The following is a 22654-nucleotide window of genomic DNA, read 5'->3' as shown; positions in this document are numbered from 1 at the left end:
CCTATGCACTATGGGCCCTGGTCAAAAGTGCTACAGTGAATAAGGCTCCATTTTGGACACAAACCAAAATGTGGGTTCAGGGGAATAGGTGGTGGACTGAAGCCTGAAAACACGAAGTTGATCGATCCCCGTCGAGGGAGGAGCAGATTTTTTGTACATGACAGTAAACCATTCTTATGACTATAAGATTTGTTAGCACCTTCATTTCTTGCACATTTTCTCTCATAAAAAATATATTTCAACACACGGCCGCTCAGGCAAATTTGCTAAACAACTAAACTTGGAACCAATCAGAACTCCCGTACATACCCCTCGTGATGAAGGCAGCCAATGTACGGCTTCTATCTACGATGTAAACACAGCTTCATGTAAAAACACGAGCTGCTGTCTGATGAAGAAGAACCGATATAGCTAGCTAGCTCCCCAAATGAAATAAGATAAATATCTGTTTTGAGGGCACTTGAAATATGCAGCATGCAAAATGAATTGTCTTGATCATATGAAGAGGTAACTCCATTGATCATTTAGACAATTTATTGAAAGCTAGCCAATGTTACAGTTTGACTAGCCTAGCCAGCTACTGTAAATGCCATTTTGTGTTTCATTAGGTAGCTATCGCTCTGTCAGAGAATTAAATTGTTGAATCATGTTTTGGCATGATTATATTTCTCATTTCAATTATCTAACTTTCAATCAGACACTTTGCAAAGAAACCCAAATCAGGGCATGTAGATAGAAAGATGTGTGCCTGTCATGTATGTTAGAATGGAGGTTTAAAAATGACAGTTGCATATCGATATTAGCCAATACATATGGCATAGCCAACACGAACAGTGCCTTCAGAATGTATTCATACCCCTTGACTTATTCCACATTTTGTTGTGTTACAGCCTGAATTCAAAATGGATGAAATGTTTTTTTTTGGTAACACTTTACTTGACACTTAGTGTCATAACACTTTATGATATGGTCATAACCATGTCATAATATGTCATAACAGTTGACATAACTTGTTATAATCTGACATAATATGCTCATAACAGTGTCATGACCCATATGTTTACATCTGATGTGACATATATTGCGTTATTTTATGTCTGGTTATGACACCTACATTTCCCTGCCAAGAAGTTTCCTTTCATTCTAAAGTTTGTTTTATTGTTGTAATGAAGTCATGTTTTTACACTTTATGACACTATCAAGAAGAATTATGACCACCTGTGTCACTTTACTTGGACTAAGGAAATACACTTTATGACACTGTCAAGAAGCATTATGACCATCAGAGTCATATAAGCCAGATAGGCCTATCACGGGCCTATTACTTGCCCTTATATCAGTCATCAGTCAAAAAGACGGTGTCTTGTCCTGCTCCTGAAATCTGCTCCTGCATTCATCCCAGTCATCAGCAACAGGGAATTGGGGTATGTGCATGTCTGACATCATTGGGTGCGCAATTACAATGTTAATTCAACATGGTCAATTTCAGAAAATTTTATAAAACATAAAAATACCGTTGACAAGTTGTCTATGGTGTAATAGAATGTTTTGCCTTGTGTGGAAGGGTTTTGTGGGTTTTAACAGTCGTATGTAGGTGTCATAACCAGCCACAAAATAACTACCATGGTAGGTTTTGTGAGTTTTGACACTTATGTAGGTGTCATAACCAGCCATAAAATAACGTAATATATGTCACAGGTCTAAATATATGTGTCACCGTGCTATGACCATATTATGACAGGTTATGTCAGCTGTTATGACGTATTGTGACATGGTTATGACCGTGTCTTAACATTTTACTACGCTAGGTATCAAGTAAAGTGTAAAACAAAACACACCCCATTATGACAAAGTGAAAACTTGTTTTTATAAATCTTTGCAAATTTATTGAAAATGAAATACAGAAATATCTCATTCACAGTACATAAGTATTCACACCTCTTTGCTATGACACTCCGAATTTAGCTCAGATGCATCCAATTTACCTTGATCATCCATAAGATGTCACTACAACTTCATTGGAGTCCACCTGTGGCCAATTCAATTGTTTGGACATGATTTAGAAAGAAACACACATGTCTATATAAGGACCCACAGTTGACAGTGGATGTCAGAGCAGAAAATATACCATGATGTCCAAAGAACTGTCCATAGATCTCCGAGATGGAATTGTGATGAGGCATATATCTGGGGAAGGGTATAAAACTATTTCTAGAGTGTTGAAAGTTTCCAAGAGCACAGAGGTCTCCATCATTGGGAGATATATATATTTTTTGATTACCCAGACTCTGCCTAGAGCTGGCTGTCCGACCAAACTGAGCAACCGGGCAAGAAGGACCTTGGTCAGGGAGGTGACCAAGAACCCAATGACCACTCTGACAGAACTACAGAGTTCCTTGGCTAAGATGGATTCTATCGCGCCCAGAAACCTGCTCCTTTTACTCTCTGTTCCGGACGTACTAGACAACCAGTTCTTATAGCCTTTAGCTGTACCCTTATCCTACTCCTCCTCTGTTCCTCTGGTGATGTAGAGGTTAATCCAGGCCCTGCAGTGCCTAGCTCCACTCCTATTCCCCAGAGAAGCCTCCTCCCTATGTTTGTTTTATTCACTATTTTAGCACACTCTGCCAACCCGGATGTCCTAGCCGTGTCTGAATCCTGGCTTAGGAAGACCACCAAAAACCCTGAAATTTTCATCCCTAACTATAACATTTTCTGAAAAGATAGAACTGCCAAAGGGGGCGGAGTTGCAATCTACTGCAGAGATAGCATGCAGAGTTCTGTCTTACTATCCAGGTCTGTACCCAAACAATTCGAGCTTCAACTTTTAAAAATCCACCTTTCCAGAATCAAGTCTCTCACCGTTGCCGCTTGCTATAGACCACCCTCTGCCCCCAGCTGTGCTCTGGACACCATATGTGAACTGATTGCCCCCCATCTATCTTCAGAGCTTGTGCTGCTAGGTGACCTAAACTGGGACATGCTTAACACCCCGGCCGTCCTACAATCTAAGCTTGATGCCCTCAATCTCAGGCCGTCTCTCTTCTCTGTATACATCAATGATGTCGCTCTTGCTGCTGGTGATTCTCTGATCCACCTCTATGCAGATGACACCATTCTGTATACTTCTGGCCCTTCTTTGAACACTGTGCTAACTAACCTCCAGACGAGCTTCAATGCCATACAACTCTCCTCCCGTGGCCTCCAACTGCTCTTAAATGCAAGTAAAACTAACTGCATGCTCTTCAACCGATTGCTGCCCGCACCTGCCCACCCGTCCAGCATCACTACTACTACTACAAATACCTAGGTGTCTGGTTAGACTGTAAACTCTCCTTCCAGACTCACACTAAGCATCTCCAATCCAAAATTAAATCTAGAATCGGCTTCCTATATCGCAACAAAGCATCCTTCACTCATGCTGCCAAACATACCCTCGTAAAACTGACCATCCTACCGATCCTCGACTTCGGCAATGTAATTTACAAAATAGCCTCCAACACTCTACTCAGCAAATTGGATGCAGTCTATCACAGTGCTATCCGTTTTGTCACCAAAGCCCCATATACCACCCACCACTGCGACCTGTACGCTCTTGTTGGCTGGCACTCGCTTCATACTCGTGGCCAAACCCACTGGCTCCAGGTCATCTACAAGTCTTTGCTAGGTAAAGCCACGCCTTATCTCAGCTCACTGGTCACCATAGCAGCACCCACCCGTAGCACACGCTCCTGCAGGTATATCTCACTGGTCACCCCCAAAGCCAATTCCTCCTTTGGCTGCCTTTCCTTCCAGTTCTCTGCTGCCAATGACTGGAATGAACTGCAAAAATCACTGAAGCTGGAGACACATATCTCCCTCATTAGCTTTAAGCACCAGCTGTCAGAGCAGCTCACAGATCACTGCACCTGTACATAGCCCATCTGTAATTAGCCCATCCAACTACCTCATCCCCGTACTGTATTTATTTATTTATCTTGCTCCTTTGCACCCCAGTATATCTACTTGCACATTCATCTTCTGCACATCTATCACTCCAGTGTTTAATTGGTATATTGTAATTACTTCGCCACCATGGCCTATTTATTGCCTTACCTCCCTTATCTTACCTCATTTGCACACAATGTATATAGACGTTTGTTTTCTACTGTATTATTGACTGTATGTTTGTTTATTCCATGTGTAACTCTGTGTTGTTGTATGTGCAGAACTGCTTTGCTTTATCTTGGCCAGGTCGCAGTTGTAAATGAGAACTTGCTCTCAACTAGCCTAACTGGTTAAATAAAGGTGAAAAAATAAATTGGGAGACCCTGTCAGAAGAACAATAGTTTCTACAGCACTTCACCAATCTGAGGTTTATGGAAGAGTGGCCCGACGGAAGCCACTCCTGAGAAAAAGGCACAGGACAGAACTTCTGGAGTTTTCAAAAAGGCATGTGAAAGACTCTGAGAGCATAAGACAAAAAATGATGAGGTCTGATGATGCAAAAATGTAACTCTTTGGCCTGAATGCAAAGCGCTATGTCTGGAGAAAATTTGCCACAGGTCATCACCAGTCTAACACCATCCCTACCGTGAAGCATGGTGGTGGTAGCATCATGCTATGGGGAAGCTTTTCAGCGGCAGAGACTGGTATGGATAGAGGGAAAAATGAATGGAGCCAAATACAGGCAAATCCTCAATGAGAACCTGCCTCAAAGTACTAACGATCTTAGACTGGGGTCACCATCCAAAGCCTAATTATTAACTTCACCATGCTCAAAGGGATATTCAGCATCATTGCCCATCTTTGTGAGGTTTTGAAAAACCTCCCTGGTCTTTGTGCTTGAATTTGTTCTTGAAATTCACTACTCGATTGAGGGACCTTACAGATAATTGTATGTGTGGGGTACAGAGATGGAGTTGTCATAAAATGTTTACCACTATTATTGACCACAGAATTAGTCCATCTAACTTATGTGATTTGTTAAGCACATTTTTACTCCTGAAATTATTTAGACATGCCATAACAAACAAATGGGTTGAATTCTTATTGACTCAACACATTTCAGCTTTTCATTTTTTATTATTTAAAAATAAATTCTACAAACAAAAGTCCACTTTGACATTATGGGGTATTGTGTGTAGATCCGTGACACAAAATCTAAATTTAATCCATTTTAAATTCAGGCTGTAACAGAATTTTTTTGGGGGAAAGTAAAGGGGTGTGAATACTTTCTGAAGGTAATGTATCTGCTCCTGGTAGTTAGCAACAGATATACTAGTTGTAACTAGCTAGCTAACTAGCAAGTTAGCTTCATTACTAAGGTTCCTGTGCTCTAAGGTAGGAGTAATTGTACAGCTTGCGTTGATGGTATCACATTTAGACAGTTAGATTGCAGCTTGTCGGACGGACATCTCTTTCCAGTTGTCACCACCACTTCTACCTTAGATACAGATTATGTGATTGGCAGACGTGATCAGCAGAGATAGTACACGAGTTTTGATTGGTTTACAGTTTAGTACTCGGCGGTGTTTGCCTGTCCAGCTAGCGAACATAAAAGTAAGTATTTTGAAAACATTTACAAGAATTTACATTGCCAACAAACGGAAATGTGTTCAGAATAAATAAATATACACAATATGTAAAAATAAAATAAAAAACAGCTCCTTCTTCGACAGAGATCGATCATCTCGAAAACTAAAGCGGCCCACCACCTAGAAGGAAAGCTGGATGGGAGGGAGAGAGGGGAGGGTAGGGTGGGAGGGAGAGAGAGAGGGAGGGAGGAGAGTTAGGGATGGAGATATGATGCTGGGAGGGAGGGAGAGAGAGAGAAACGGAGGGGGAGAGAGAGAGACTGGGAGGGATGGGGAGAGGGAGAGAGAGATGGGAGATGTGATGAAGGCAGATGAGCCTCAGACTGGTCTCACTCAGACAGCCAGCATCCATCTTACCTCGGTTGCAAGGACGTCTGTCTGAGGAACCAGACAAGAGGGCGACGGTCGCAGAACACACACAAATACACACAGACACTCTTAAGGCCTGTATGTGAGGCTGGACTAGATGATTCACCAGCCCATCACCAGCACTGCCTGTATTTGTGTGTGTGTGTTTTGTGTGCGTGTGCCTGTGTGCACTTGCGTGCAAGTGTGTGTGTGTTCGGGCGTGTGTGTATGTGTGTGTGTGTGTGTCTCCGTGCACATAAAGTGCAGCCCCAGCACAATCCCCTGACAGCCAGGCTGGCGACAGAGGGTCCCACATCTGACACCTGAGAGCTCAGAAGGAAAGCAGGAGTCTGAGGTCCACTCTGGCCATCTCTGGGGAGGGGAGGGGCCAGCCTGGTCCTCCAGCTCCGCTCTGTATGCTGATCAATCATACAGTGACAGGATGGTTATTACAGTGGAGATGTTCAAATGGAAAGAAATTGTCTGTACCCTTATAGGCCATGTATTAATGAAAATGCCAGATATTTCAAATATTACAAACGTTAACTTTACCTCTATTTGTAGTGGCTGTATTAGGCCTAATGTAAGCAGCCTGTTTGCCTAGGACTATGTAGCGTGTGTGCATAGTCATATTATTTTGTGTGTACGCCTATGTTTGTGTGTGTATATGCGTGTGTGTGGTGGTAAGGATGAGCTGTCTGGCGTTTGTGACCTCTCAGAGTGAGAGATTAACCTGCCGCATTAATCTGCGATTAGTCAGAGAAGAGACTGAGATCCTATTGGGCTAGCATTAGTTTACTGTGAGCGTACAGTACACTCCCCTATGTACTTATTTGGACAGTGTAGCTAAATCTTTTAATTTGTCTCTATACTCCAGCATTTTGGATGTTTTATGAGGCAACAGTACAGAATGTCACCTTTTATTTGAGTGTATTTTCATACACATATGTTTCACTGTTTTGGATATGAAATAACTTTATGTATATATTCCCCCATTTGAAGGTGTCATAAGTATTTGGACAACTTATAGTGTATTACATTTAGTCAAAAGTTTAGTATGTGGTCCCATATTCATAGCACGCAATGACTACATCAAGCTTGTGACTCTACAAATTTGTTGGATGCATTTGCAGTTTGTTGTGGTTGTGTATCGGATTATGTTGTGCCCAATAGAAATGAATGGTAAATAATGTATTGTGTCATTTTGGACTCATTTTATTGTAAATAACAATAGAATATGTTTCTGAACACTACATTAATGTGGATGCTACCATGATTACGGAGAACCATGAATGAATCGTGAATAATGATGAGTGAGAAAGTTACAGAGGCATAAATATCATACCCCCCCAAAAATGCTAACCTCCCCTGTTATTGTAATGGTGAGAGGTTAGCATGTTTTGGGGGCATGATCTTTTGTGCATCTGTAACTTTCTCACTCATCATTATTCACGATTCGTTCATGATCATCTGTAATCATGTTAGCATCCATATTCTGTACTGTCGCCTCATATGAAATATTTGTTCTCAAATCCACAAAGCAGGAGTATAGAGCCAAAAATAAAAGTTTTAACTTCACTGCCCAAATAAATATGTAGGGGAGTGTAGCTGCCTCTATCCACACTGTTGTGATAGAATTAGCTGTTAGCATGGCTACCCCACGCAATAGGCCACCTTGGTGCCTCTTCTATTATTAGCTTTGTGTTTGTTACTGTATCCCAGCCTCATCCCCACATGAGGCCTTTTGCCTCTTGGTAGTCCATCATTGTAAATAAGAATGTGTTCTTAATTGACTTGACTAGTTAAATAAAGGTTAAATAAATATATAAAATGAATATCTGTTGCTGTGGCTGCATTACTAGCTGCAGTTAGCCTTTAGCTGTTAGCCGATAGCTGCTTGCAGTTGCTGTATCTGGGATTACCCAGCTGCAGTTCGCTGTTAGCCGTTAGCCATTGCTGTGGATTACCTGCAGACTGTTCACTTCCCTGCTGGAGTCATTAGATAATGGTTATGCTGCCCTACAAAGACCAGAGCTAACCCTAATCCCATTCCTCACAGGAGAGAGCTAGCTCTGAGGTGAAGGATGTGCCACTGTCAAGATCAACTGGTAACGCTATGGTAGCCTAAACATAACTTAAAATGTTAAAAAAGTTACCTAAAAGGTTAGGTCTTCATAGAAAAAATATATTTATTGGTAATTAACTGTATGAAAAAGGTAGCCTATTCATCTGACTGACTCATTTGCTAGTTATTTATAGCCTTCCTCAGACATATGCCTACAAGGGGAAGTGGATAGACGTAAGGCACAGAGCATTATGAGGTGTTTCACATGTAGGTGTTGTACTGTGCAGACCAGTGGATATTTGGGGTTACCAAACTAGTTCTTGGTTCCTCTCTAGTGGCAGCAGTCAGTCAATCATTCACCTGTCTCAGATCATGTCCGTCCTTTCCTGAAGCTGTCTGTGTGACATTCAACAAACACATTAGTGTCCCTCAAAATGACAGCGCCGACAGACATTTACACCTCTCGCTCATAATGCTCACTGCTTACATATTTGCATGAAGTAATATTTCCGACAACTCCTTTTCTGAATTCCGGAGAGGGGCGAGTTTGGAGTTGTTCTTGGGTTGATTTCAAGGTGTGACCGAGGATGATGTAAAAAAAAAAAAAAAAAAAAAAAAAAAAAGTCATGGCATAACATGTAGGCTAGTGATTACTACCCTACAGTACGAATGTCAACAATGTTTGGTTATTGTTGGCAGAGGATATTAAAGGTCGTAGAAAGATGCAGGATCTTGCTTGTTTTCCCTTAAATAAAAAAAGTATAGCCGTTTCTGGCAAATAAATACAAAGTTATTGGATTGGATTCTATTGAATATTGACTGTTTTGCAATAGAGAAGTATTTAATATCACTCATTCGGGGCTTGAATTTGAAACGGCTATGTGACCTTATTCATATAGATACCACAACGAAACTGTCTTTTGGGTTTAGGGGGAGGGGTAGACTATATGGAGAGAGCAAGAGACTGCATGACTAAGACAAGTGTGCAGCCAAAGTTTTAGTTCCTGCATATCTTGATTTTGCAGTCTGCAGCCAAGTTAGCCAACAGCAATGCTACTCTCTCTTGATTTCCTTCTGACACATTTGCTACTGAGCGATAGAGCTGTACATACAGCTCAGAGACTGTATAAAGCACTAAAGTGAGGGGATAACTCTCCTCCTGTTTTTCTCTCTGCTGCTTGTCACAAATCTATCACTGTCGTCTCTAAAGTGAAATCGAGAGGGTTGTGAAAAGGTGTAACTTGGGCAAATAAGGGAGAGAAAGCTGTTAAGGATATATTTGTTTGGAGTGGAGGGGAAAGGGAGAAGAGGGTTGAGGAGGGGAGAAGGAGATGGAGAGAGGTTATAACTTGGCTGTGAAGGTACAAAAGAGAGGTAGAGAAAAATAATGTAAATTAACTTGCATGTGAAGGGAATATGGGGACAGAGAGAGAGTTGGCCAGGGTTCTGTATTAGTTGGGAGTGTCCCTCCACTGACGTCCCCCTCTCTGATCTCAGACGTAAAGAATGTTGAGCAGGCCAGGCAGGACTATGAGTGGAGAATGTTGGGCCAGTCAGGCCAGGCAGGACTATGGAATGCTGTTAGCACTGAGTAAATCAACAAAGCATGCTCCCTGGGAAATCTGCTGTCGCACGTCAGGGAAAGCAACAAATGCAGCGTGTCAACAGTGACGGATCGCTTCCAGTGTGAGGCAGGCTGTAACTCACAAGCAAAACATATTCTGTACACACACTCTCTCTTTAACTCTGTCTTTCACACACTCACCCTTTCTCTGCTCTCTCGCCCCCCCCCCCCCCCCCTGTAAGTTCTCTGTTTCTCCGTAGCTGCTTGAGGCAGTGGCAGTTCTCCTTTTTTGTTCTCCTTTTTAGTTCTCCTTTTTTTTTGAGAGAGAGAGAGAGAGACAGAGAGAGAGAGACAGAGAGAGAGCGCAGTCCTACTACTGCATTATTAACTGATGTTGCTATAGGGCTATTTATAGTGGGTGTGTGTGTGTGTCTGACACTAAGCTTTACCTCCTTAGATGAGATGATGATAATGATGAAATCACTTTGCAACATAAAAGTACCGTCAACTTTTCAAACTAGTAAAACCCTGAAACAGATAAGTGTTCCGTTTTCAAAGGGTACGGAGGAAGATGCTTATTTTACGTGGTTATGATGTTATAATATTTTACATTAGGTGATTCATTGGTTCACATTTACAGTGAAATGTAAAAAGTCATTTTGCTAATGCCAAAGCTGAACTTCAATAGAACAGTGCTGACTTAGCCGGTCTCTTTTGTGGAGGAAAAGTGCGAAGGGAGGATATCACAGCGTACACACCTTGGGTGAAGAACTGTTTCACATTGCACTTTTCACACAGTGAAATGCTGCATCAGACCTCTGTGTGTCAATGATGGTCCTCTGTAGGCCTGCGTGCCCTCTCTCTCTCTGTCTCTCTCTCTGTCTCTCTCTCTCTCTCTCTCTCTCGCTCTCTCTCTCTCTCTCTCTCTCTCTCTCTGACTTGATTCTCTCTCTCATTCTCTCTCTCTCTGACTTGATTCTCTCTCTCATTCTCTCTCTCTCTCACTTGATTCTCTCTCTCATTCTCTCTCTCTCTCACTCTTTCTCTCTCTCACTCTTTCTCTCTCTCTGTGTTTCTCTATCTCTGTTTGTGTCTCCCTCTGTCTCTGATGCATTGGCCTTTAGCCAGGATACTGTCTATCTAGCAGGTTAGGTCCCACCCACTTCTGCAAGTCAGAAATGTGAGCTGGCTGCGTTTTTTTCTCCTTCCTCCCCGCTAGCTAAGTGTCTGTCGGGCTGTCTGTGTGTCTGAGAGAGAGCGAGAGAGAGTTTGTGTGTGTGTGTGTGTATATGTACATACGTGCCTGTGTGTGTGTTTGTATGCGCGATTGGAGCTTCAGGGGCAGTGCAATGGATCACTAGTGAATAAAAACAAGAGGCATAAATAACAGCACCACACGACAGAGGTGAGGAGTCCCTGTTTCTACCCCTCTCATTCTCTGACTCTTTCCTTTTCCCTCACTTTCTTCTCTTCTCTTCCCCTCCCTCCTCTCCCTTCCCTCTCTCTCCCTCCTTTCCTCCCTCCCTCCATCCTGTCATCTGTGGAGCCAGTTGGAGCTGGTAGCAGGTACAGCAGGAGGCAGGAACCCATTACTATGGCGCAAGCTCTCTGATTGGCTGAGCCAGGGAGACCGGGAGACTGCTTCTAAATAATAGATGTGCATTGTGCCGACACTGGACAGGAAGGAGAGAGAGAGAGCGAGACAGAGAGAGAGAGAGACAGAGAGAGAGAGAAAAAACAGAGGCAGAAGGAAGAGGGAGAGACAACAGGGATAAAGAGAGAGCGAGGGAGAGAGAGAGATAGAGAAGGGGAGGGGAAACAGAGGCAGGGGAAGAGGGAGAGAGACAGCAGGGAGAGAAAAAGCAAAAACTGAGTGAAAGATAAAAGAAAGGGCAGAGGAAAGAGAGTTTTAAAAAAGGGAGAAATAAAATAAGCTAGAGCGTTGCCATTGGCCTCTGTGGGAGCTTAGCTGTGTTCTGACATCAGAGCCTTCTCTCTCTCTCCCTGTGCCATGACGACAATGAGATGAGACACACTGGGACTTTTCTTGACTCTGGGTAAGTCTAAGAGCGGTGTGTGAATGTGAGTCCGTGTCCGAATACCCGTATTGAGTATGCTTTAAATGCCAGGATGTCATACTAATTTCGCCTTTTCATCTAGTACAATTCGCTGCACACTATTGAGGAAGAGAATTGTCTTTCGAGACCCACGTGTCTGACAACAGCTGATAATCAGCTGAGGGGACACACTGTACCAAAATGAACGAATGGCGGGAATCAACGCAGTTGCGCATTAGATGATGTATTCTCAGTAGGATAAGCCTAGTATGTTGATATTTGTAGCTTACTGCATCGTTGTTACCTAAACAGTATGTTCTAAATAGTATGTAGTACGATTAGTAGGGTCATTCCATGAAATGAGTTCCTTTTGCGTCCCTTTGATATTTTAAGTGGAAATTGTGCACAAATATTGCATTTTTTGAAAGCATGTTATATTAAATGAAGCGCCCTTGAATATTGACCACATGGAAAATTCTATAAATCTGATTTTGAATATGAATAACGACTAAGGTCCCTCCATCAACCTCTGTGATTTCTAGGAACCCACTTAACCCCAACATTTCTCCAAGTTTCACCATCATTGTAAACCCCTAGTTATTTTGTTGTTTTGACAAAGTCATTTCTGAAGACTATTATTTATTTAATGTTATTAATCATACATTTTAAGGTAAAACAACAACCTGTCCCTCATTTTAAGGTCAACCCTGTTACGTGAACTGAACTCTTGTTTTAATGTGGTGAAACCACTCTTTTTTTCATTTTTTTTCCAAACGAGACATTGAACAGCTAATAGTCAAATCCTACTGTAAAAGCAAGTGAGCTGGTTCTACTCTTTTTTACCATTTTCTGGTGTTTTGTGGTGGAAAACTGCGCGGGTCGAGCATAACACGTCAACCCTGTTACCCAGGCTAGAAATATTTAGTCAAGCTTGCATTCAATTGCCCCTCCCTGTTGCACACAACAAGCTTCCATTCCCTCTGTCACAAGGGGATTTATGGCTGATTTAAGATGAAATCGTCAACCCTGTTAGTCAGCCCTGTTAGTCAGCCCTGTTAGGTTATTTACCACTTAATAAGCACCTAATAGTCATTTTTTTATTTAACATGAGATGAGAAGTGTTTTTTATTAAGTTGAACACTTTTTTTTCACCAAGTTACACTACTCAAAAGGCACCTAATTAGTGGAACGACCCAGTACACAGGATGGAGTTTAGGTAAGTAGTAGACAAGCCAGATTTCGGACACGGCCTGTGTGTGTGTGTGCACCACGTGTGAGCGTATCTGTGAGTTGAGCTGTCTGCTTGAAGAGACATCGGAAGGTGTTTGGATGTGTTAATGGTTCTGTGATGTGTGTGTTTGCGTGTGTGCATCTGAGATTATGTGTGTGTATGCATGTGTGTGTCAGGCAATCCCAGTCTGGCTTTGGGTTTAAGTAGGGTCCCCTGCTGTGGCTCGAGATAAAAGGAGGGTTTTGAGTCTGAAAGCATAGAAAGACTTAGACTGACTAGAATGGACGTCCTGATGGCTTCATTGATGGGAAACTTTGGAATTAGATTTTCTCTCTCCGTGTTTTACAACTCAGAACATGCATGTTTGTTTCCACTATTCTAAATGCAACAATGTAAAATCCTAAAGCACTGCAATATGAGTGTGATTCATTATAGAAGATTATCAGAAATGTAGACCTGTACAGTATATCTATGTCTTGGAGTGGTTCCAAGGGACCGTGTCTTGGAGTGGTTCCATGGGACAATGTCTTGGAGTGGTTCCAGGGGACTATGTCTTGGAGTGGTCCAGGGGACTATGTCTTGGAGTGGTTCCAGGGGACTATGTCTTGGAGTGGTTCCAGGGGACTATGTCTTGGAGTGGTTCCAGGGGACTATGTCTTGGAGTGGTTCCAGGGGACTATGTCTTGGAGTGGTTCCAAGGGACCGTGTCTTGGAGTGGTTCCATGGGACAATGTCTTGGAGTGGTTCCAGGGGACTATGTCTTGGAGTGGTTCCATGGGACAATGTCTTGGAGTGGTTCCAGGGGACTATGTCTTGGAGTGGTCCAGGGGACTATGTCTTGGAGTGGTTCCAGGGGACTATGTCTTGGAGTGGTTCCAGGGGACTATGTCTTGGAGTGGTTCCAGGGGACTATGTCTTGGAGTGGTTCCAGGGGACTATGTCTTGGAGTGGTTCCAGGGGACTATGTCTTGGAGCATGACTGCAGCCTAGCAGCACTGCACAGGACAGACAGAGACATATCAGCTGACCAGGGCTTGACCTACTGGGGCCACAGTTTAACTCACTAACCTGAGCTCTGCTTCAGAGAGACTGGCTGATTGTCCAGTAAGATTGTGTAGTACTGGCTGCTCGTCCAGTAAGATTGTGTAGTACTGGGAGCTCGTCCAGTAAGATTGTGTAGTACTGGCTGCTCGTCCAGTAAGATTGTGTAGTACTGGCTGCTCGTCCAGTAAGATTGTGTAGTACTGGGAGCTCGTCCAGTAAGTTTGTGTAGTACTGGATGCTCATCCAGTAAGATTGTGTAGTACTGGCTGCTCGTCCAGTAAGATTGTGTAGTACTGGCTGCTCGTCCAGTAAGATTGTGTAGTACTGGCTGCTCGTCCAGTAAGATTGTGTAGTACTGGGAGCTCGTCCAGTAAGATTGTGTAGTACTGGGAGGACAGTGGTGGATTCATTAAGACACACAGGGTGCAGTTCCCAGTGAACACTGTTGATCTGTTGAGCTGCACTGTTGTTTGTTTCCTGTACATCTAATGTGCTCTATGTCTAACCACTGTAACCACCAGCATCCTCACAGCTAGTGTGTGTGGCCACCCTGTTTCCTCTTCTGTAAGAAGCCTAGGCCGCTGACTTAAAGGGTTACTTAGGGATTTTGGCAATGGGGCCCTTTATCTACTTCCCCAGAGTCAAATGAACTCGTGGATACCATTTTTATGTCTATGTGCAGTCTGAGGGAAGTCGCTAACTAGCGCTAGCACAATTGCTTACTAGTGTTAGCGCTATGACTGGAAGTCATTGTGCTAATGTTAGTTAGCATTGACTCACAAAACTACCTCTCATTTCCTTAACATAAAAATGGTATCCACAAGTTCATCTGTCATTGCCAAAATCCCGGAGTATCCCTTTAGCCTCAGGATATTGTAAATCGTATCCATCTAATGTGTTCTAACCACTGAAACCTCCAGGATCCTCACAGCTAGTGCACGTATATGTGAGTCTAAAGTTACTGTGTGGTGAATAGCTGCTATAGTGCAGATGGGAAGGTCCTGACCCCAGGGTTAGTAATTGGACAAGGACATACTTCTAATCATAGTGTATCATGGGTAATTCCTGCCAAAGCATCATATGTCAGTATCTTAACAGTCTGAATGCAGGTCAGATACTGTACACAGGTCATGACCCCTATGCCTTCACTCTAGGCTACATTTCAATCTGGAAACTAGCGTGATGTAATCCTATCTGTGTGCCCTCTAAAGAATGAGAACTGTATTGTGTTGAAGTCAACCAGAATAAATGTGCATGTATTTTTATTTTTCTACTTAGGGCATCATCCATCATGGCTCTCCACCTCTCTACATATCTATGTGTGGTCAATGAAGCATTTCAGACAAATATATTGACTTGGTAGGACTAACAGACTCTTCATCTCTATCACTACAGAACTATGACTTCTTCTTTGCCTTTTTTAAAGAGCATACTGCATGGCTATCCATCTCTCTGGATCTCTTTGTCAGTCAAGTATTCATATCAAATGCATATAAAGCAAATATATATATATCTATGTAGTCTGACCCTATAGGGTGGAAGGGTAGGCTCTTTGCGAGTGATTGGCTCAAACGAGCCTGCGTTTTTTCTTTTCTTATACGGGCCTAACTTCTGTTTTGTGTGTGTGTTTACTTTGAGCCTCGATTGTTTGTGGGTTTGGTGCCAGTGCCACACACATAGGGATACAAGACACAGAAATTGCAGACTGCACGTTTAACTTGACTGTTGCTGCTGCATTTTGTGTTTTGTTCGTGATTAACCCCTCCCTCCCCAGTAAAATGTGTAATTTGAACCCTACAGAAACCAACACCTGCAGGAGATGTCAGAGTGACTCAGGTAGCTAACCTCGCTCCATTCCTCCCTCCATCCATCCCTCTCTGGCTCCAGCATCCGACCGCTTATCGTTACTCCACCTCCACCCCTCCATCTGTATGCTCCGTATGCTCACAGAGACCAAATCAAACTCGCACTATGAGAAAACCTGAACAGTTGTGTTTCAGTAAACAAATAAAAAACAGACCGTTTATAAAATGAATGTGATTATTTACCCTGTGCTGGTTTTTCCTGCAGTGTGGTTTTGATTGAATCTGCCCCAGAGTCATGGAGAGGGATTATAAACCCATTGGATGTGCTTCTGGTTGGGCAGAGGCTCTCAGAGTGGAGTGGAGGAGGGTCATTAGCTGGGAAGGATATCATTGGCTGCTAAATGGGTTCCATTACGGTTTTGCAGAAGCATGACTTTGTCTGCATCTCGAATGGCACCCGATTCCCTTTTAAGAGCACTACTTTTGACAAAAGTAGTGCACTACATAGGGAATAGGGTTCCATTTTGGATGCAGACTTTTTGATTTCAAGAGGATTTGATGTCCTCTCTTCATATTTCTTATTTTGCACACATTATCCTGCCCACATTACACAGCATACTGGCTGGAGCTTTATATAGATTATGATTTTATAGAAATAGCTTTTTTTGTCTTGTATCACACGTTGTATGTGTATAGGCTTCTGACAATGCGTGTATTCGGCGTCCAATGTACGGTTTTCATGTTCTGAGAAAGTGTACTGTCTCATATCTGTGTGTACTATGTAGTACTACCTCTATCTGTAGTGTACTGTACGTGAGCTGATCTGCATGTGTGTCTATATCAGAGTGTTGTGAGTAATGTGGGCTGCACAGCCAAGCCTGTAATATAGGCTAGTCTGTGACATCACTGCTTTCTGCATTCATCCATACTGTACGTTCAGTGGAAATGTGTGGTCTGGTCTTTTAAACTTGCTGTTTATCATGTACAAGTGCTGAAACATTGCAGTGTCAACATAGAGAAAGATATAATGATGTCGTCATGTGGACTGTACCTTTAACTGTAGAGGAGGAGAATATCCACTAGCTAAATTACCTGAGTCATCCAGCCTGTGTGAACAGCAGGAAGTGTAACCCGGGGCAACAGGCTGCTGTTTCCATTAACTAATGATAGAGGGCAAGTCCTCCATTACAAGGAAACTCCGAATGCTAATTACTGTAGAACAGAGAGAGAAAGAAAGAGAAAGAAAGAGAGAGAGAGAGAGAGCGAGAGAGAGTGAGGATACTAGCAGAGTACTTAACCCTTCCGTGACTACTTTTGACCAGAACACTATGGGTGTAAATAGCAGTTTGCCAGGTCTTGCGACAGGCTGGGCGTGCGGAGGGAGGACGGAGGTGGTGATTAAGTGGGGAGATAAGCTCTCTGTAATGGCAGGGTGGAATAATTCCACTTTAAGTAGGAGGGCTGAGTCTCTCCTCCCTCTGGCTCTGGCAGAAACCTGCTGGGAGCCTGAGACTGACTTCTCAAAGATTGGCTCAATGTGGCTCAGTCTGCTCTGCTGTGGTCAACTCTCCTCTTCTCGTTTCTTCTCTCTCCTCTCCTTTATTCATGGCTCAATTAAGGCTTTGCTGTTTGATCTCAAGCACCTTTTGAGCTTATTTTCTGTTTTAAGATGTTAGACATTAAGTCCAAAGCTCTTCTTATGTACAGTGCATCGTACACCATTCATAATGATGTTTGCCTGCCTGCATGGTGGAGCAGACAGTTACCTGCGTTGAAGATGACTGAGAACGCTGAGCAATCTGATTAGTCATTGGGGACGAGTGGAGGGGAGAAAGAGGAGGGGAGAGGACGGGTATACGCTCTCTAACCCATATCCATCTCTCTCTCTCTCTCTCTCTCTCTCTCTCTCTCTCTCTCTCTCTCTCTCTCCATCTCTCCATCTCGAGCTCTCCCTCTCTCTCTTCCCCCCCCCCCCCCCCCCCTCTCTCGCTCTGCATGTTACCATTCCTCTTCAGAAAGCCAGAGGACTCTCTTCTAGAGCGATCAGAGCTGATGTACTGCAGATAAACACTGTGTGATTCTTTCCATCAGTCACTGAGATCTACACTGGCAAACAGACAGCGACAGACAGGCTGGGATTACTGTGTTAGGGTGCCGCAATGTGGCAGGAGGCAGAACTGCAGTCCAACTTGAGTGAGAGGCAGCACTCAAATGTAGTGGGCAGAACATAGTCAGAGAGTTGAGGAATCAATTGAGATAGTTCTGATCAAGCATTTTTGATGGGCAATTGTTTGTTTGTTTTTCTGATGGCAGAAGTGGCTGTGGAGACTTTCAGAGAGTCCAAATCATTTTGCTGAAGTAGTCAGGAAAATAATATCATAGGATCCTAATGTTTGGTAATAGAAACTGACTTACTTCAAACTGACATATTGGAGACTGTTTTAGCAGACCGACAGACTGTAGTTAAAGTGAAAAGTTGTATATGTAGACCGACCTGTGTGTGTTTCCTACATTATTAGACTGACACGTGTGAGTGTGTGTGGGTTTCCTACATTATTAGACTGACACGTGTGTGTGTGTGTGTGTGTGTGTGTGTGTGTGTGTGTGTGTTTCCTACATTATTAGACTGACACGTGTGTGTTTTCCTACATTATTAGACTGACACGTGAGTGTGTGTGTGTGTGTGTTTCCTACGTTATTAGACTGACACGTGAGTGTGTGTGTTTTCCTACATTATTAGACTGACACGTGAGTGTGTGTGTGTGTGTGTTTCCTACATTATTAGACTGACACGTGTGTGTGTGTGTGTGTGTGTGTGTGTGTGTGTGTGTGTGTGTGTGTGTGTGTGTGTGTGTGTGTGTGTGTGTGTGTGTGTGTGTTTCCTACGTTATTAGACTGACGCGTGAGTGTGTGTGTGTGTGTGTTTCCTACATTATTAGACTGACACGTGTGTGTGTGTGTGTGTGTGTGTGTTTCCTACGTTATTAGACTGACACGTGAGTGTGTGTGTGTGTGTGTGTGTGTGTTTCCTACATTATTAGACTGACACACGTGTGTGTGTGTTTCCTACGTTATTAGACTGACACGTGTGTGTGTGTGTGTGTGTGTGTGTGTGTGTGTGTGTGTGTGTGTGTGTGTGTGTGTGTGTGTGTGTGTGTGTGTGTGTGTGTGTGTGTGTGTGTGTTTTCTACATTATTAGACTGACACGTGAGTGTGTGTATGTGTTTCCTATATTATTAGACTGACACATGAGTGTGTGTGTGTGTGTTTCCTAAGTTATTAGACTGACACGTGTGTGTGTGTGTTTCCTACGTTATTAGACTGACACATGAGTGTGTGTATGTGTTTCCTATATTATTAGACTGACACATGAGTGTGTGTGTGTGTGTTTCCTAAGTTATTAGACTGACACGTGTGTGTGTGTGTTTCCTACGTTATTAGACTGACACATTAGTGTGTGTGTGTTTCCTACATTATTAGACTGACACGTGAGTGTGTGTGTGTGTGTGTGTTTCCTACATTATTAGACTGACACATTTGTGTGTGTGTGTGTTTCCTACGTTATTAGACTGACACGTGTGTGTGTGTGTTTCCTACATTATTAGACTGACACATGAGTGTGTGTGTGTGTGTGTGTGTGTGTGTGTGTGTGTGTGTGTGTGTGTGTGTGTGTGTGTGTGTGTGTGTGTGTGTGTGTGTGTGTGTGTGTGTGTGTTTCCTACGTTATTAGACTGACACATGAGTGTATGTGTGTGTTTCCTACATTATTAGACTGACACATGAGTGTGTGTGTGTGTGTGTGTGTTTCCTACATTATTAGACTGACACATGAGTGTCTGTGTGTTTTTCATACGTTATTAGACTGACACATGAGTGTGTGTGTGTGTTTTTCTTTCCCGTAGCCTTGCTGTCATCGTGGTGCGAGGAGCTGGGTCGCCTCCTGCTGTTGCGTCACCAGAAGAGCAGACAGAACGAGTCCCCTCAGGGCAAAGTCCCCATGCAGCCCAACATAAACACCATGAAACCCCCTGGAGGACTCTCACATGGGTCAGTGTGTGTTTGTGTGTCCCCGTCCGTCCGTCTGTCAGTGTGTACTTTGCTGTATATGTTTTCTGTTTTACACAAAGGGAGACATTGTCACTTTCATTTTCACTTACACAACAGGTGTGAACATGTCATTTCAACACACACTCCCTCATTGGTTCCCTGGTTTAAACTGGATCGTTCGTGTTAACTTTAACAATGTTTACCTAAATCTCAGTTTCCTCCCACCTCTCCCCCCTCAAAGTAAGCTATATAAATCGTGCCCTATGTTGCATTTAATCTAGAATATTCTCCTCCCAGTCCCTTCTCAAATAAATACATGTACTGAGTTTTTCTCTTCATGAAAGTGAGCTAAGACAAGCTTAGCAGAGCTAGCTTGTAGGATAGGAACAGACATACACGCTGGGCTGGGAATTGCTAGGGACCTCACGAAACGATATAATCACAATACTTAGGTGCCGATACTGTATTGCGATTCTCTCATGATTCAATGTGCACTGCGATTCGATGTTCCAAACATATTGCTCACGGTATGTCTGCTGCAGAGGGACAAGCGAGAGCCATGTGAAAACGGGTTTCGATCGGTCATGGAAATAAAAGTGGAGAACAAGCTATGAAAGAAATTTACTGGTGTTTTAGTGCAGGTGCAGCCAACTAGCACAAAAACTATTTTGCGATATTGTCAAAATGATACAATATATCATCAAAAAGGGTGGCAGGTAGCCTAGTGGTTAGAGTGTTGGACTTGTAACCAAAAGATCGAATCCCCGAGCTGACAAGGTAAAAATCTGTCATTCTGCCCCTGAACAAGGCAGTTAACCCACTGTTCCTAGGCTGTCATTGAAAATAAGAATTTGTTCTTAACTGACTTGCCAAGTTAAATAAAGGTAAAATAAAATAGAAAAAATAATTTCCCTGATAATGTAACTGTATCGATTCACAGACACAGGCATGCACAAACGGAGGGAGTGGGCTGCAGTAAAGTAATGTTCAGCAGAATGTTCTGTGCTTGTCCCAATTCCAAACCTGGCTGCCACAATTCTGCTTTGCGCTGGGCATCTTGGGAGGTGTTCTACCTCCTTGAAGATACTAGTATATTGGGTCCCTTCCAACACCACAGCTATGCGTGTGTATGTGTGTGTATGTATGTGTGTGTATGTGTATGTGTGTGTGTGTGTGTGTGTGTGTGTGTGTGTGTGTGTGTGTGTGTGTGTGTGTGTGTGTGTGTGTGTGTGTGTGTGTGTGTGTGTGTGTGTGTGTGTGTGTGTGTGTGAAAAGATACTCCGTCTGTCTCTCCCCGTAGAGTTTAGTTTGGTTCTTCATATTCTAGCCTCCAATTTGTTTGGAGTTCTAATGCCAAATATTCCAAATAACATATACGTGGCCAAAGGCTTCCAAGGATTATGAGCACATTTCACATTCTGGGTGGATATGCAATCCTCTGTTGTGTTATGTACTTGGCCAAATGAGATCCACGGCTGTCACGTTACTATGTCTTTGTATCTGCCCTGCAGTGATGACAGGGTCTGTGTGTGCGTGCGTGCGTGCGTGCGTGCGTGCGTGCGTGCGTGCGTGCGTGCGATACGATCACTTATCGCAGGCATTTTGCTGACATTGTTCATTACAATAAACAGCCTATACTAGAGAAATGTGAAGATTGTGCTGAAATAAGTGTGTTAATATGGGTGATTGTTAATGGGACAATCGATGGCTACAACCATCAAACTAGAAGTAGTAGTTTAAAGGTCCAATGCAGCTGTTTTTATCTCAATTTCAAATCATTTTCTGGATAACAATCAAGTATCTTACTGTAATTGTTTTCAATAAAAAATGGTCAAAGAGAAACAAAAATAACTTCTTAGCAAAGAGCAATTTCCCAAGCAAGAATTTTGCTAGGACTGTCTGGGTGTGGTCTGAGTGGGAGGGGGAAACTGAAAATGACCTGTTATTGGCAGTGATGGAAAAAGTACTCAATTGTCATACTTGAGTAAAAGTAAAGATATCTTAATAAAAAAAGACTCAAGTAAAAGTGAAAGTCACCCAGTAAAATACTACTTGAGTAAAAGTCTAAAAGTATTTGGTTTTAAAAATACTTAAGTATCAAAAGTAAATGGAATTGATCAAATGTACTTAAGTATCAAAAGTAAAAGTATAAACCATTTAAAATTCCTTATAATAAGCAAACCAGACAGCACAATTTATTTATTTATTTATTGGCGGATAGTCAGGGGCACACTCCAACACTCAGACATAATTTACAAACGAAGCATTTGTGTTTAGTGAGTCCGTCAGATCAGAGGCAGTAGGGATGACCAGGGATGCTCTCTTGATAAGTGTGTGTTCCAGTCAAAATGTAACAAGTACTTTTGGGTGTCAGGAAAAATGTTTAGAGTAAAAAGTACATTCTTTTCTTAAGGAATGCAGTGAAGTAAAAGTAAAAGTTGTCAAAAATATAAATAGTAAAGTAAAGTATAGATATCCCCCAAAAATACTTAAGTAGTACTTTAAAGTATTTTTTACTTAAGTACTTTACCACACTGGTTATTGGAAGACAGGTTTGGTACTCTCTATCTTATTGGTCTATTAACTAATTTACTGCATGGTGATGTCACCATGGAATGCCAAATCCTATTTAGAATTCTAATTCCTAATTCATTGGCCATAATTCCATCCCACCAAAACAGGCTGAAATTTCAGGCGGTCTTTTCAAACAGCTCTTATACTAAAAGGGAATTATCATAATTTCCACAATTTCACAGTATTATTCCAACCTCATAGTGTGGAAATATTTATAAAACACAAGAAAATTTAGTTTTTGTCTGGAGGGCTTTAAAGGATAATTACAAAAAATGTGGTGCATATCAATGTTATAAACTTATCATTGTATTTATTGTTATCACATCAATTCAGGTCATTTATC

The 22654-nt window shown here is 42.5% G+C and overlaps 1 protein-coding gene across 2 annotated transcripts in view; it reads left to right on the top strand.

The window, feature by feature from the left end:
• The window catches only part of LOC120046617 (zinc finger MIZ domain-containing protein 1-like), a 211956-nt gene that overhangs the window by 177045 nt on the left and 12257 nt on the right, over positions 1-22654 (top strand). For both annotated transcript variants that reach the window (XM_038992000.1, XM_038991999.1), the window contains exon 7: positions 19593-19737. In XM_038992000.1, the coding sequence (XP_038847928.1) occupies positions 19593-19737 (145 nt within the window). The remainder of the gene's footprint in view (positions 1-19592; positions 19738-22654) is intronic.

The sequence above is a fragment of the Salvelinus namaycush genome, chromosome 4 (genome assembly GCF_016432855.1).
Source record: "Salvelinus namaycush isolate Seneca chromosome 4, SaNama_1.0, whole genome shotgun sequence".
NCBI classification, from domain to species: domain Eukaryota; kingdom Metazoa; phylum Chordata; class Actinopteri; order Salmoniformes; family Salmonidae; genus Salvelinus; species Salvelinus namaycush.
Note: the sequence above shows the minus strand (reverse complement) of the source record. Positions and strands in the feature narration are given on the sequence as shown.